At 26.9% G+C, this 17,224-nt stretch overlaps 1 protein-coding gene across 1 annotated transcript in view; it reads left to right on the top strand.

The window, feature by feature from the left end:
- LOC107439645 (uncharacterized) overlaps positions 1 to 16,794 on the top strand; it is a 67,933-nt gene extending 51,139 nt beyond the window's left edge. The window contains exons 4-16 of the mRNA XM_016052312.3: positions 490 to 604; positions 696 to 783; positions 2,160 to 2,272; positions 3,668 to 3,838; positions 5,210 to 5,303; positions 6,487 to 6,579; positions 6,665 to 6,830; positions 8,846 to 8,925; positions 9,002 to 9,124; positions 11,191 to 11,311; positions 12,085 to 12,271; positions 12,787 to 12,929; positions 14,032 to 16,794. Of these exons, the coding sequence (XP_015907798.2) occupies positions 490 to 604; positions 696 to 783; positions 2,160 to 2,272; positions 3,668 to 3,838; positions 5,210 to 5,303; positions 6,487 to 6,579; positions 6,665 to 6,830; positions 8,846 to 8,925; positions 9,002 to 9,124; positions 11,191 to 11,311; positions 12,085 to 12,271; positions 12,787 to 12,929; positions 14,032 to 14,271 (1,734 nt within the window). The 3' untranslated portion in view covers positions 14,272 to 16,794. The remainder of the gene's footprint in view (positions 1 to 489; positions 605 to 695; positions 784 to 2,159; positions 2,273 to 3,667; positions 3,839 to 5,209; positions 5,304 to 6,486; positions 6,580 to 6,664; positions 6,831 to 8,845; positions 8,926 to 9,001; positions 9,125 to 11,190; positions 11,312 to 12,084; positions 12,272 to 12,786; positions 12,930 to 14,031) is intronic.
- The last annotated feature ends 430 nt before the right edge of the window (positions 16,795 to 17,224 follow it).

Raw genomic sequence — 17,224 nt, 5'->3', positions numbered from 1 at the left:
TTATATACTGCAACATATAAGAAAATTATTTTCCCACTGAGAATAGTTAAAAACTTACTGTAATTTATAAAGAATATAAAATGTGTAAATTGAAAGTTTTTTCTTTTACTTCAAAAATATTATAATATTTGGTTGCCATGTATACAATTTACTGTAATTTGGCTTTTCCTTTTTAAGACAAATTGAAATTGTTTACATTATACTAAAATAATTAAACCATTGTTGATAGATAGAAAAGCTAAATTCAATCTGACCCTTAAAAGATGATATTTTTGAAGCCCTCTTCTAGAGCAAGCTTTTTGCATCTATACTATTAGCATGAATTTTACGGTTTTGTTTTGGATTTGTTAAAATCATTTATATTTTCTCTTTCAATGTGTATGTAAGCTAGAAAAGCTAGTTTTAAAAATAGAAAAAAAAAATATTGCATTATATTTGATGCCATTAAGTAATAACTATAAAGTTTTTATTTTATTATTCATATTTTAGGAAATTAATATTGATGAAGAGACTATGGCTTACTATTATATAATGCATCACAGGTTGGGTTTCTGTTTACCATCCACATGTGACATTGATGATATTAGTAATGTAACAGAAAGTAGTAAGTATTAGCTTCTATTTTTATTTTTAATGTTGTCCTGTCTATTTTACCGTTTGTTTCCATGCATTCTTTATTATTTTTATTCTTTCAGTTGCTAAACGTCTGATGATGAAAATTTCAGTAGGGCATTGTGAAACATCTGAAAGACCTGGTCTCACAACAGGTCAAATAATTAGCATGTAAGATATTAATATTAACTGCAATCTGTTTCAATATTTTATTTTTATACTGTTTTATGTTATCATTTGCTGATATTGCTGTCACTGTGTTTCATTGTTTTTTTTTTTTATGTTGAGGTCAAAATATTGATTAAAAAAGGTACATTTATCTCAAGAGACCAAATACATTTAATGTAATATGCTAATGTAAGAGGATTATTGTATCAAGTAATTATTTTATTTTTATTATTATTTTTTGCATTAAAATAATATATATATATATTTGCTAAATCCTGTATTATTGAAATTAACTTATCACCAATATTTCACTATAAAAATAGTCCTTACCTAAATAAAAATATATATTCCAACTTTTTGTAGTCAGGGAAAAAAATTATGTTTTTTGGCATGTTAGTATTCAATACATTTTTCTTTTATTAGATTCTGGCAGTTAAATTGTTGATTTTTAAAATACATTTTGATGTTGCCCTCTTTACTGACTTAACTTTATTTGCCCAAATTTTTAATACAATATAACTATTTTAAATTAAGTAAACTGTAATTACTTAACAACTTTATATCTAAAGTGTCTTTTCATGAATTCACATTGTGGTTTAAAATAATTGCTTGAAACGTCAGTTTAAAATTGAAGTAGCTCAGAATTAAATTACATATATAATTATTCAATTTAGTTCTGATATTATATTATTTGCCCAACTTTATAATAGATTATAACTACTTTAAATTAAGTAAATGTTAATTTATGAAACATTTCTTTAGATCTAAGGAGTCTTTTTGAGAATTCACATTGTGGTTTAAAATAATTGCTTGAAACGTTAGTTTAAAACTGAAGTAACTCAGAACTAAATTGAATATATTTATAACTATTAATTATTGGGAAAAGTTGTACCTCTCTGACACTTCTACTTTCATGCTATGAAATCTTTCAATCTTATCCTTTTCAGTAGTGAGAATGATATCAGTTGTCAGAAATTAGACTATTTAGAAAAGTGCCTCTGATTCAGAAAGATTTGAATATTTTCCCATTTCATAGACTGTTCATTTCTAGCTGGAAGTTTTCACAATATTAATCCTTTCACTGTTTTGTATTGAACTTATTTTGCCATATGATCTAGTTCCTATCCTGTAAATTGTATAAATTTAATAAATTAGTTATTGAAAGTAGTTAGGCAGTTAAAGTTAATGGAACAAAATTTTATTCTAGTAACTGAAAAGAAAAAATTTAAATATAATTTCATATTTTGATCACAATGGTGTGATATTCAAGTATATAAATCATTATCCATCACTGTCAGATTATGTGCAATTGTGAAATTCAAATTATTTATAATCCCACAACTTTGAATGTTTGGAATTATTGTTAATTTTACTTTCAGGTTTGGAGTGATTGTAGCATTTGGAGTTGTGACACTAGCAACCTTTATGGACTTTTTCATTCAAGTTAGATTTGAACATGAAATGGATATTGATGAAATTGTTCGTAAAAAAAGTTTGTATCAACATATTTTTTCCTTAATTAAATATTGCTTATGTAGCTGATCATTAAAATATTAATCTTATATTACGGCAATTTAAAGCTGATCAACATATTACAGTTGAGTCTCGATTGTTCCAGTTTCCCATAAATCCATGCTTGTGGAAAAAAAGTCAGTCTTGCTCCCAAATAATGACCAACGTATACACGACATGTGGAACAATTACTATGATGGGGTTTTATGATGATTACTACGTCTGAATGTGGAAAAACGATATTGTGTGTTAAACACTGAAACATGTGAATAGTGCGTTAAAACTAAAAACATTAGACAGTTATTTTAAAGTATAATTAACCTAATGCAGTTATATAATGAATATTGTAACTTGGTTTAATGTAGTAAATGTACCCTGATGCTCTACTGTAAGTTAATTTTCTTTAAATATAATATATTTTTCAATTAAATACTGAAATTTTAAAAATGGCTTTGTTTCTATTTATTTAAATATTTATTCAAATTTAAGTTTGCGATAATTTGAGTTTTCAAAAGTTTGTGGCAGACTCCGTCTCGTCCATCTAAAATTATCGAGACTCTACTGTATATGAGTTTTCCGATCTTCTATTGACAGAGTCGTATTTTCATAGATAGAGTGGCAAATCATTAGTATGTTTTGTGTGGAGTACCAATTACTTTTTTGTAGTTTTTTACAGATCTTAGTTTCAATTGCACACATTTGTAAGGCTTTCGAAAGTTATGGTAAGTCTGGTATAAAGATTTTTAAATTGATTTTTGTTTTTAAATAAATAAAAAATCACATTTCTGTGTTTAGATTAACTTTTTATTTATTTTTAAAGAAGATAACTTCGCTTAACAATATATTGAAAGCTATATTTCAGATAACTTTATTAAACTTGATCTTTTATTTTTATAAAAGTCAACAATGAAGCTTATTTAATAGATTTTAAATTTAGTCAATATGCATTTATGGAATTAAGCCTGTTCCATTTTAATATTTTTCTATATTTTACTAGTTTTAATACTATAAAAAATTTTTTCCATTAATATTTAAAACTAGTTCAAACTAGCTCCTCAACTTTAAAAAATGCATACCCAGAAGAGAATCCCCAATTATTTGTGCATTAAAATAAAATGTATTCAGAGATAAGGGTAATAGCAATCATTATTATAAAATTTTAATGTGTAACTGACTTAAAGCATTCTACGTTACATTTCTAATAATTTCTTTTTACCATATGTAAGTATGTTTAGTTAATTATATGAATGCAATGTTTTTGGAAATAGTTTTATGTTTTGTTAATTATTAATTTTATTAAAAATTACCAAAAGAAATTTAAGATGGGTATATAATTTCAGTTAATATGTGTAGCTAATTTATTTGTATTTTTCAGATAGTGTAAGGCAGTTTGCTTATGCCTTTTCTGCATACCGAAACTCGTGCAGGATTTTGAATACTTCCATTCCGATGAATCATTTGTCTTCTTTGCATGGGATTAAATTCTTGAGTTTAACATGGATTATGCTGGGTCATGTGTATTATTGCTTAGATTATTTGACTTTAGGTAATATTTCTGAAATTTAAATGTGTACATAAATTTGATAGTTTACACAATGTGCAATGTATGTGTTTATAATTTGTTTCAAATATTTACAAAGTATTTATAAAGTGTCAATGCATAATGATTAATTTAATATATTTTAATTATTTTGGCAGTAGTAAATGCAATTAACAAAATTTATGTTAATATTTTAATCACTTTTATTCCAATTATTTTATTTGTGTGAAAATTTATATTTAATTATGCTTGATTTACTTGCATTATCTTGTGAATTTTTCTACTAATAATTTTTTATTAGAAGTAATGCAAAAAATATTTTCAGATGAAGCATTTGCTTCATTTTGTGTTGAAGATACTATTAATTCATTTTACATTTAATTCAAATAATTTTGTATTTGTGAGTGTTATCATTATTTTAAAATTAAGACAGATCTAATATTATCATAAACTTAATCTGCTAAATATTTTGTTTACATTTGATTTGATGTATTTTCAAATGTGGAAAAAAAAAGAGATACAAACATTATTACTAAGAAACTTTTTCTTTCAAAAATGCCTTTTAAATGATGGAAAAGTATCGAGTAAGGAAGATGTAGCTTAAATTCATTTTGTATGAAATTATTTTTACAACATAAATTGTTAATGCAAATTCAAATTTTTTTATTTTGAAGTATTACACTTTTTCTTCTAACTATTTTAAAATTGATTCAACAAATGCAAAATAATGCTTGTCACAAATAATGTTTAAAAACTTGTTCCAAAAATTAATCAAATAAAAAAATATTTTTCAGTGATAACATATTAAAATTATTGTAATTTTTACATTTCGTCAATATCACAGCATAAATTAATGATTACCTTGTTGTTTGTTATATTTTATGTATTTAAATGATCTCTGCTTCAGACTAATAATTTTTACTTAAAACTGGTTACATTTTTTAGATTTTGTAATGTTACTTTATTCAAATTGGTGAATAGTTTTTGATTAAAAGTTAAAACCAATTGATGAACTCGCACATTATGTTTTTAGGAACTGAATATATATATTTCAAATATCTATTTCAGTCATTCTGACTAGCAAAAACAGTCATAATGACACTTTTAACTGTCTTTTTCCACCTGTAACAAAAATTTGCTTTATCTGACTACTTACTATTAATCTGATTACTTAATTTTACTACAAAATTTAATTTTAGAAATCAGAGATGAATTTTATTATAAGCATAATTCTTTTTTTTTTCAAGTAAAAAAGTGTTTTTTTTTTTTGCATTTTTACTCTATTTGAAAAAGCATAAGTACACATTGTAAAATTGACAAGAGTGTGTTTTACTTCCATATTTTTCTCAATATTCTTTAATGTCTGTCTGTTAATAGCTGGGTTGCATAAAGCCCGAGATTTAGGATCTAATTTTGCTTTTCAAGTGGTGTTGAACTCAGCCTTTGCATCTGATTCATTTTTCTTTTTAAGGTAAGCTTTTAAACAATCACAAAATCCTTTTTTTTTTCTTATTTAATCTGCTTTGTTCAATGTAATGTTTCACATTTCACCATACTGCAGAAAATTCTAATGATTTTGCTTCTTCGAGTGTGGATAATACAAATTTTTTGCTTGGATCCTAGAGTTTTATATAAAAATATTTTAAAAAAATAGTAGGTAAATTGAATTTTATTTTGGATAATTCAAACTTTAGTTTACTTTCTCTAAAATTGTTATGGTTAAGATTGTTCCTACTATAAACTTTTCTGGAAAACCAGAATGAAGCTCCCTCCTTACTGCATTCACTATTAATTGAACAAACAAAACCTGTTACCCCTTTAAAAAGTTTTAGACTCTGCAATGTTGAAATGCATTATTTTCTAATTAAACAATATTCACTTGAATAATAGGTAGCGATTCATGACATATGAATCTCCGATTACCGCAAATGCAAATCTTTGGCTGGGGAATTTATTTCTCCACAGATTGAAAGGATAAAAGTTTTTTCTGTGGAATCGCAGCTATTTTTTTTGGTCTTATATTGTCATACACTTTTTGTGAATGATTTAATGTGGCTGTAACTTTAAGTTTTTGTTCTTGCGTTTTAGGTGTTGTTCCTATGCTCTCACTATGCTATTGCCATAAGCTAAAGCTTTATGTAAGTCATTAATAATAGCTAAGGGATGTCTAGGATGTGTTGCCTCCTTGATAAAGCTGAGCATATGTGAGTGTAAACGAATACAGTGGGAAAAATTATTTGTTGCTAATATCTGATTTAAAAATTTGCTCAACATCAGAAAATTGGAAGGAAAAAAAAAAGAAAACTAAAAAAAGTTTTTTTAAAAGCTGTTCATTTTTCTTTTTGATTTATTTTTTAATTTTAAATCTAACTTTGAAAGGAAAAATAACCTGTAATTAAATTACCCGTTTGTTATTTTGAGAAGAACCTATTAATAAAAAAAAAATTTCAATATGCAAACAGTTCCATATATTTGTATATCAAACTTAGTTTATTTAGTTATATAAGACTTTAAAAAGAAAAACATTGTATTTAGGCATTTAAGCCTTTAAAAATGTATTAAAATTTAGATATGAAAAATGAAATTTAAAATTCTCATAATGAATATTATTTCTTTGGGAATATTTTATTTAAAAAAATTTTTCTTCCTAATAGTGGTTTGCTTGTTGTGTACTCTACTTTTCAATATTTAGAAAGTAATGATGGGCATTTCTCAATTGTTGGCTTTTATATTAGAAGATACTGCCGGTAAGTTACTTTTTTCCAAGTTATTTAAGGTTATATTATTGAAATTTGTTTTTAAGTTATATAATTTTTCCTATCTTTAATTTAGGTTAACCCCTGCATTTATTATGATTTCTGGAGTAATTTTATTGGGTCCTCTAGTCGGAAGTGGACCTATTTGGAATGAAACTTTGGAGCCTTTTGTTACTGGTTGTCAAAACTATTGGTGGACAAATATTTTTTATTTCTCTAATTTTGTGCCAACTGCCAAAGCGGTAAAGTATTTTTTTAAGTGGTGAAGTATTTAAGAGTAGAAATAAGAATAACAAATGTACATAATTTACATATGGTATAATTTTCCATTAATTTTTCACTTTGAAAAATTATGTACTGGGTTGTTACTGTTGAAAATATTTGAGTATTTCTTGTTATTTTAGAGGTACTGTTGTAAATATGTCTGTGTACAAAGAATCGTGAATTTAGTTATAGTCATAAAAATGTAAAAAGTTTTAGTCGTCATACTAATCAACTTTAAAATAAAAATCTGGTTTACAAAAATTTTCATTGTTTAATTTTTAAAAGTTAATTGATGTTATTAATTTAAATACAAATACATATTTATTTAAAATGGGTAAAAAAGAAAATTTTAAATATTGACTTATGAAACTAAAAAAAAATGTACATTTAGTTGACTTTAAAGTATTAATTACATTTGTTGTCTTGATTGCATTTTTGTTTCATTAAATATTTTATATAGTATTGTGATTGTATTTTAGCTTAAAAACCACATTTTAAAGTTGTAGATTGTCAATGAAATGACTGAAGCTGTACTATAAGTGCACAAATTTTACCTAATTTTACCATCTTTTATACAAACTACGAAATGGTTAGAAATTTTTAAAAGCTTTTATAAAATAAAAAATTTAATAGTTTTTTCGTAGTTCATTATGGTGAATCGCCCCTTATGGTTCGTGTTATAATTAAAACGTTTAACGTCTCGTTTTATTTACTAAAAGATACATAAAACTTTTTCCAGGAGTTAAATGTTAAATAAAGTTTATTTTAAGAATTGATATTGTTCTGGAAATTACATCTGAATATTATTTAGTATGGAAGAGAAAGAAATATTAAAGTGTTAATTTCTATTATTTTGATTCTATGAATTTGTTTATTTTTTTATTTATTTTGTTTATGCGACCCATCTTTTATGATAATAATACTATACATACCCTCTTAAATGAATGATTTTGCTGTGAGAAAATCATGTAATTCTAAGAATTTCAGTTACATTTCCTATAAAATTTCACTGGTGCACTTTCTATTTGATTGTTTTGAATTCTACTACAATTATTTTTAAGATAAAAAAAAACATTTATGAAAGTTTAGGGAAATAAAATTTCCTGAAACTAGAACTACTGAAGTGACTGATATCCTGAACCGACTATTATAAGTACCCTGAAATTGAAAATCTAAAAATAATAAAAATAGTAATAATATGATTATAAAGAAGACTGTTTACAACCAGTTATCATAGTTAGCACCCATATTTATTTTTTTCTATTGAAATTATTCATAGTATTTTTAAAAAAAATTAATTTAGGGAATTTACATTTGAGAGAGTTCTCTGATTATTGGCTTAGTGTTTAGATAGTATTTAAATTCCAAATGAAACACTTTTTATTAGATATTAATAAGATAGAGATAGAAAGGCATTAATGTATGTCTTCAACCTCAGAGTGTTATATCCCAAGCCATCAGATGATTCAAGCTTATTTTTTCAACCTCAAAGCACAATATTACATGAAGAAAAAAATAACAAATTCTGCCATTTATACATATAGCATATAATTTTAACAGTTAAGTAAAAAAGAAAAGAAAAGAAAAACTTTTGGTAATCTGCTGAAAAACAAAATTGAGTTCGCAAGCAGCCCCTCAGACACGTTACAACAGAGCTGGGTTAAATGGACTCAAATAAATATGTTTATTTAAGAATAATGGTAATGATTTATTTTTAAATTTTTTTCTGACTTAAATTTTCAAGATAATATATATTTTTTAAACAGCATTGATAAATATTTTCATTTTTAGAACTGATTTAGGCATACTAGTTAAATCCTATTTCTGAAATAAAGTTGTATAAAAAGAAAAGGAGACAAATCCATGTTTTTGAGCTATGCACATGTTACAAAACTTAGCTATTTTATTTAAATCATGTATTATATATCAAAATTAGGAAGGTATAAAGAGAGCGATATTAAATATAGAAAAGTTTAATATTTTTCATTTTCAGTGTGTTCCACACGGATGGTTTTTATCCTGCGATATGCAATTTTTCATTATATCACCTATTATAATTTTAGCCTTATATCGGTAAGCATTCATATTTTTATTTTAAATTTGTTTGATTTTTTTTTGTTTGTATTATAATTAATGTTATTTTTTTTAGGCGCCCAAAAGTAGGATTGCTATTAATTGGCCTCGGCATAGTTATATCTATGCTTGCAACTGGATTTCTTACCTTCATGTACAATTTGCCACCAGTTTCCCTCTTTACATTGCCACATTCAAAGTAAGATACCCTAAATTTGTAAAAAATTTTGATTCAAAAAATGATGTCATTACTGTGTCATAGTATTACTACTTGTGAGCTATTTTTTAATAGAAAATAACTTTGTTCTTCAGTATATTGTATGGTAATGATAACTTTGTGCAGTTTTCTCTACTATGTATTAAATATTTAAATACTTAGTAATGCTCATATTTAGTCATTATATTATTCTTTGTGTAAATAGGAATTTTACTATGATAAAAAAGTTTTTTATAAAGTTTAATTCCTTTTTCTGCGATATAGCATTTACAAAATATGGTTCTTGTTGATTTATCACATTTTTTCTGCAAATAAAATTCTGTCAGTGCTGGCAGGAAAAAATTCTAAAATAATAAAATTAATGCATTATGAATTTATAATAAAATTTTTTTTAATCAAAATAAGTGAAAAAATCACAGGTATCTGTATTGCCTGAACGAAACGCTATTCATAAACAAACTTATATTCTTTATTAACTTACTATGGAATGTTTTTATAGTTGTTAGAACTATAGCAAACCATATTTCAATGCCTTTTCAATTTTGAGTTCACTTTTATCTATTAATTGATCCCTTTTTTTTTTACTTTCTTAATTTTGTTTACGCTTTTAAGAGTATCTATAAAATGAAATTAGGTTTTCATAAACTTCATATGAATAATTTTCCCCTAAAATTAGAGTTCTTCATAACGAATCAAGATTTCTTTCAGGCTGAAGTAAGAAAGTGATAAAATGAAAATATATAAATAAGCAAAATAAAATAGTTATAAGGCCACAGAGTAATTTCATAATAATAATTTCATAATAATATTTTCATAATAATAATTTCATAATAGTATTTCATAATAATAATTTCATAATAATAATTTCACTGAGACGATATGCATCCTCAAAGCCTCAGATTCTTGTATCTGCTATATACTGTGTATCCATGTGTATAAGTCGATTTTTCAAACTCCAAAATTTTTCAAAAAACAAGATGTCGACTTATACATTGGTAATAGAGTTGTACATTCTTTGATCGTAAATTATCGATGCATTATAAACAATTAGATAGATATGAATGAGTCAGTATCAATTTAGCTTTACAAATTGCTTTTTTCAAAAACTATTTTTAATATATTATATGCAATTTATTTTGCATTTTCCCACATTATATTTTCTTTGCATATAAAGATTTTTTTTAGTAGCAATAAGGAAAGCAGTAAAAAAATAGCAATAAAAAATAAAAATAAAATAATTTATTCAAGTGTATTTCAAAAAAGATATAACACTGAAAACTTCCAAAACATACCATAAAGTAGGGGTGCACAATCTTTTTGAGTGAAGGGCCACTTGCACAGCAGGTTGGCTAACGAAGGGCCGCACATGTATTTAGACATGTTAATGACAAATGTAGTAATGCTTATTTAGACATTCGCGCTCTATTTTTTATCAATAAACTTAGAAATNTATCCATGTGTATAAGTCGATTTTTCAAACTCCAAAATTTTTCAAAAAACAAGATGTCGACTTATACATTGGTAATAGAGTTGTACATTCTTTGATCGTAAATTATCGATGCATTATAAACAATTAGATAGATATGAATGAGTCAGTATCAATTTAGCTTTACAAATTGCTTTTTTCAAAAACTATTTTTAATATATTATATGCAATTTATTTTGCATTTTCCCACATTATATTTTCTTTGCATATAAAGATTTTTTTTAGTAGCAATAAGAAAAGCAGTAAAAAAATAGCAATAAAAAATAAAAATAAAATAATTTATTCAAGTGTATTTCCAAAAAGATATAACACTGAAAACTTCCAAAACAGCTACAAATTTAAATATTCCAGAACATCATCTGTGTCAAATTCAATAACGTTAGTAGTGCTGTCATACGATTAGTGACATAGTGCTATTTCATCTGTGAGTCATAGTGCTATTTAATCTAATTTTGAAACTAAGAATTTTTAAAAAAATTATAATCATTTTTCTAAAATAAAAGCTGACAATTATATGTGTAATTTATATTAGTTTTCATTTATTTACATTTTTTTTCTCTAGTGATATCAATGACTACCTGGACAATATGGGTTATAAACCATATGCACATTATGCTCCTTATTGTATAGGAATGGCTACAGGTTTTTTATTAGCTATTAAAGAAAAAATATCAATATCCAAGGTATGTATAGCTTAGTTTTTAAGCTGTTGCAAATTTTAGGGGGGGCGGGGAGAAAGTTGATTATTATTATTATGATTATTTTTTCATTATTAGGGTTTAATTTCAATTATTGCTAATGTCTAAAATCTGGGACTTTTATTCTTAATGCTACAGCAATAATATTTTGCAATAATTTTATCCAAAATTCTGAAAACATAATTAAAAATGCTTTATGAATTATCTATATCTTTCTTAAACTTATTATTTCATTTTTCTTTGTATACCTTGAAATTTAAATGTAAGTTTTTAGACATTGGAAAATTTATACATTTTACTCAACATAAAACTATCATAAATATTCGGTGATATAAAAAATAATTTTATTTTATAAATCAATAGTGAAAATCATACAATTTTCCCTATTCTAGGTTTTTCAATTTAAAAAAATATATGTTTTATATTCATTAGATTGTTTATATCCCATTTAAGTTGTGTCACTTGGCTATTGGCAATGTTTTTGGATCAAAATTTTCTCAGAGAAAAAAATTTTAGACAAAAGAAGAAAAAAAATTCTGTTAAAAATATTTGTGTAAAATCAGTCCTAGTGTCAAACTGAACTTTTTATTTAAAGAAACGATAAACAAGTTCTTAATGGCGAAAATAATGAGTGGAAAAAGCTTCTAATAAAGATTATTAAAATGAACTTGTAAACAGATTTTTTTAAAAAAAATTGATGCATACAAAGAAACCATGTTCTAGTTGCAAAAATTTGTTAAAAGTTTATAACTTTGCAGTGCATTCAAATGTTTGGATGGGGCTTTGTAACCACTACTTGCATGCTTGTGATCTATGGAACATGGAATTGGAATAGTGGTAATTTACCTGATTGGCCTGTTTCAGTAGCTTATGCAACTTCTTGCAGAACAGTTTGGGCATTGGGAATAGCTTGGTTAGTTGTAACATGCTATTCTGGATGTGGAGGTAAGAAAATAAATATTTTTTATTGGTTTAATAAATTTGGTAATAGGTTAAAAACATGTTTTAAAATTTGATTAATTAGAATTCCATGTGCAGCATGTACCATAATGTAAAACTTAGAGCTGTATAGTGATAAGCCACATTTTTTTTTCCATGGATGAAAATCATAATCTTTATAGGACCTTTTTCAGGAGGCAATAGCCTAATTAGACTCCCAAGGCAAACACAAAAACTTTCAATCCTTGAAAACTTGATACTTTTAATATGTAATGAAATATCATTTTAACTAGAGGGTATTATGGGGGCTCCTTATACTCAGGGGCTCGGGACACTTCCCAGTTTGTCCCAATGATTGCTACATCCCTGGCAAGAGCTATGGACATTGGTTCCTTTTCGAATTTCAAAGATGAAGATTCTTTTAGGTAGACAAATTTTTTGTGTTGGTTCTCTGTTTATACAATTAATTGCATTTCAATTAATCTGTATTGTCTTGTAAAGCATAATGAAATTATTTTTAGGTGCAATTAATGATGTACTTTCATGGAAAGGATTCATCCCCTTGAGTAGACTTTCTTATTTAGCATATCTGATCCATCCCTTATTGATGTATGTTTATGCTAGTTATGTAAGAGCACCATTTTACTTCAGTCAATATGTCGTGGTAAGTTCTTTTATAGGATTATACATATATATACTGTACATGTTATGGCAAAGTTCAAAGCATTGTGCAAAATGCCAAAAATAAGACTGACGAAATATAAAATCACTAAACATTTCACGCATGCATTGTATATTGTTATTATTTGCAAATATGCATATAATTTTGTGATTATTCTTTTCGGCAAAATATAAAATCATTAAACATTCACAGATGCATTGTATATTGTTACATATGCTTATAATTTTGTGAATATTATTTTTGTTAGAAGGTTATCAGACAAAGCCTAATTAAATAGTTTAGTTAGAAAGCTTGCAAGAAAGTTGTGTAATTTTATCGTAATTTGGAGAGGAAGTAACACCACGATTATTTTAACACTATTTTTGCTGACTTAGCTATTTGGTGACAAAATTATGGAAACTTCAAGTTTCAAAGTGATAGGACCAATATTTACAGAATTATACAAGAATTGTCTAGAATCATGTCAAAATTTCTAGTTTTTTTTTTTTTTTTTTTTTTTTTTTTTTTTTTTTTTTTTTGCTAATCCTATATTAGTAGGAATGTGCCATGTCAAAGTAGAAGTAATCTGCTTTTGACTCTAGTCGTGGGCTTCAGTTAGATTATTGACTTACCTGAGGTTGTAAAGCCTGTGTTTAGCTGTTCTAAAATTTTATTTGAATTGTAATGGAGTGCTATAGATAGTTCGACCTTCTGCTAATAAAGATTTGGAGTCTTGAAGACTGTTTCATGCACCTCCAACTGTAATGAGCCCCTGTGTTTGGTACAATATGAAGCATTTCTCAGGAATTGCATATAATGCTAAATGAGGAACCGGTGAAGTAATGAACCATTATAAGATTTATAAAAAAGTAATCATTTTGTGCATTAAATCATCTTTAGGTAAACAAGTTTTATAAATGAGTGCAATTAATTCTAGAGCTGTGGCGAAAAAATGCAATAAGTAAAATTAATGAGAAGACTAAAATATTGCAGATGCATTCACATTAGTAAATTTGTAATGTAATTAACAAATTTTTATTTGGATGTGATAAAATTATATAATTTATTCTTCAAAAGTTTTTAACTTAACTTTACTAATTTATAGGTCTACCTATATTTGGGGCACATCTGTGTGACTTTTGGTTTGGCATTCATCTTTTCATTGGCATTTGAGTTACCTTTCTTGAATCTGGAAAAGCTTGTCACAAAACGCTTAGACCAAAACAAAAGAAAAAGAAGAGCTTCTTTCACCCATTTCCATTTCAACTGGCAACATCCAGAACACCCTGAATTAAAAGATTCAGTTGTGCTCATGCGCAGAAGAACTGACAGGTTTTTAACATAAAATACCATTCCTACTTTCAACAGTATAAATTAACTGCTACTGGGTAGTAACCCACAGGTTTTCACTCATATTTCATCTTCAGGAGGTTACTTCTGAGCATTTTTTTTAATGCTGTCAAAATGAAAATTCCTTGCAGAGAAAAAATTTTAATTTTATTACTCAACATCTCCATGAATGAGTTTAAATGTACACTGAGCGGCAACTTAATTATGACTGCTGTCCCTCAATATCTCTGTTATTCACATTTTACCTGTAATTATAGCCTTGAATTTTGTTGGCACAATTGCTTTGAGAGGTTGGCAGATTGTTTTTGGCATCTGAGACCGAACTAGAAGAATAGAATTTTGCAATCGTGTGAAGCTGGATAGTAGAGGATTGAGATGATGGATGATTCTTTCAATTGTATCTCTCAAATGTCCAATAGGATAAAGATATGGGGATTGTATGACTATAAAAAAAAGCCTCCATATACTGATCTTTTATAATTACAGCAATATGGGAAAACACATTGTCTTGTTCAAAAAAGTACCCCCCGAGATAAGGATCAATCATTAGTATTGCAGATTGTACTTGGTTAGTAACAATGTTTAGATTATCTTTCTCTATCTTTACTTTATCCCACAAATACCTAATGGGATAGAGATTTTGGGATTGTAGGAGTCAATGCAATAAAAATAAAGCCTCCTTGTTCTTTATACCTATTTTTTATGATTACAGCAATATGGTCAGACACATTATCTTGTAACCCTTTGAGATAATGATAAATCATTAGTATTGCAGGTTGTACATGATTAGTAACGATGTTTAGATATATCTTCCTCTACTACCACACCACTAAAATAAGTTTTTTAAGCATAATATACTACACCAATCGTTAGTTGTTTTCGTCTTATGGCCCTTGTCAATACTAGCAAGCCTATTTTAAGGTAAGAGGGGTGCGCTTCTTTTTGTTTTTCAATGGCGCCATCTATGGCCAAGAATTTGTCTTCTGCCACAGGCGTTCGTTACATCATGTTTTACAGGAAGGACACATTCAGATTGTAATTTTTGACCTGAACCAGAGCATGATCAATTCCTAATCCCCAGAAGTATTGATTTGTTACAAGAAGTTGGAGGACCTGGTGATCCCAACAGATTTAGCGTGCACCAGTCACCATATTGTACATGGGGAATCTTTGGCCGACAGGGATCAAACCCACAACCTCTTGGACATGGGCCCAACGCCAGGCAATTCCTGCCCACACCAATCTTTTAGCAGCAACATTAAGATGCAATAGTTCATTTGCATGAGAGGGTCAGGCTATTAAATATCATAATAAAGGGACGCTCAATGTAAAGTATTTAGAATCTTAGTTATCAGAGGGTTCAAGCCTTTTTCCAAATAATCTTTACAAAAAGTACAATTTGTTAATTGCCTTAATTGTAAAAGTATATTACGATGTATTTTGATGTAACTAGATTTTCAAGGACTGTTTTCAAAAATACTTTTGAATTTATTCAATGGCAAGAATGAAAAAATATATGTTCATCATAGTAGATTTTATTGGAGATTTCTATGGTGGTAAACATTGCATTTATTATGTATTGGTGCAAAAATACAAAGATATGTTGGTAGTTAAGAAAGATAAGGTATTTTAAGATTTTTATCTACAGTAAATGATTTCAATAATTAAGATTATCATATATTTATTGCTTATTTGAAAAATATTTCTTTGAAAATTCTATTACCCATAAGAAGTTTTGAAGATATCATTACATCTATATAAATACTATGTAGTTTTTTGTTAATTGTATTATATTTAAATAGTTTGAGACACAAATTTTCACATGATCTAAGAATTGTAATTGTTTTTCAATTTATAACTACTCTTGTTTGTCTTGTTAAGATCTGTTTGGTAGAAAACGTTGAAGTTGTTGTATATTAAGTAAATTGTACCTCATACTTTAAAAAATATATTTTATAAAGCAAAAAGAAGAAGAAAACAATTTTCTGTTTAACATAGGATTGAATTGGAGTGTTTGTCCAAATTAAATTTCTGTGATATAAATCTGTACTTTTTATTAAAAAAAGTTTACATTGCCATTTTCATTAACCTTTTGATTATATTCAAAAGATGATTTAATTTCATTATTGTAGGTCATCACACATCTTTGTTTGTATAGAAAAGTTCATCTATTATGTAAAATATTATTTTTTGTACATAAATAAAAACATTTCTTATTCAAAACAGTTTCATTTGTTTGAAGGGTTACAAGAATTTATACTTGCTTAATTTACAAAAAGCATAAATGAACATACACTTTTTCTTATTTGCAATCAGAAAATTAAATTTTAGTTAAACTTTGAAAGAAATAATTTCATAAATCATAACTTGCTGAGTTTCTTTCAGAGCTGTGGTGCTGGTAGTTGAAATTTTATTTTCAGAGAGCTTAACTCCATGTTATATTTGTTTAAAATTTTCACAATAGAAGAAAAAAAAATTTAAAAGTATAATTGAACAAAATATTGAAATTGTGCAAAACATAAGAAGCTTCTTCTTCATAAGCGCAACAGCCTTTCATAGGCCAAGGCTGACTCGCAGATTTTCCTCCATCTGGCCCTGTCCGGTGCAGCGGCCCACCATCGGTTGACTCCCGATAGCTTGAGGTCCTTTTCAACGTCGTCTATCCATCTTGTAGGTGGTCGTCCCCTACGTCTCGTCCCTTCAATTGTGGAAAAAGTCACTTTTTTGGCAGGGACGGCATCAGAATTTCTGAAGAGGTGGCCCAGCCACCTAATGCGTGATGCTTTAATAGTTCTCACAATGTCGGTCCCACCGAATTTGTCATATTTTTTGTAAATTTCGTGGTTGTAAAGAATTCTCCTTACGTTATTCTCTTGAAGAGATCCAAAGATTTTCCTCAAAATTTTTCTTTCAAAAATTAGCAGTTTTTTCTCCTCTGTTTTGTTTAG

Source organism: Parasteatoda tepidariorum, chromosome 4, assembly GCF_043381705.1.
Source record: "Parasteatoda tepidariorum isolate YZ-2023 chromosome 4, CAS_Ptep_4.0, whole genome shotgun sequence".
Lineage (NCBI taxonomy): Eukaryota > Metazoa > Arthropoda > Arachnida > Araneae > Theridiidae > Parasteatoda > Parasteatoda tepidariorum.
The sequence above is the reverse complement of the archived record's forward strand: the minus strand, read 5'-3'. Positions and strand labels throughout refer to the sequence as shown.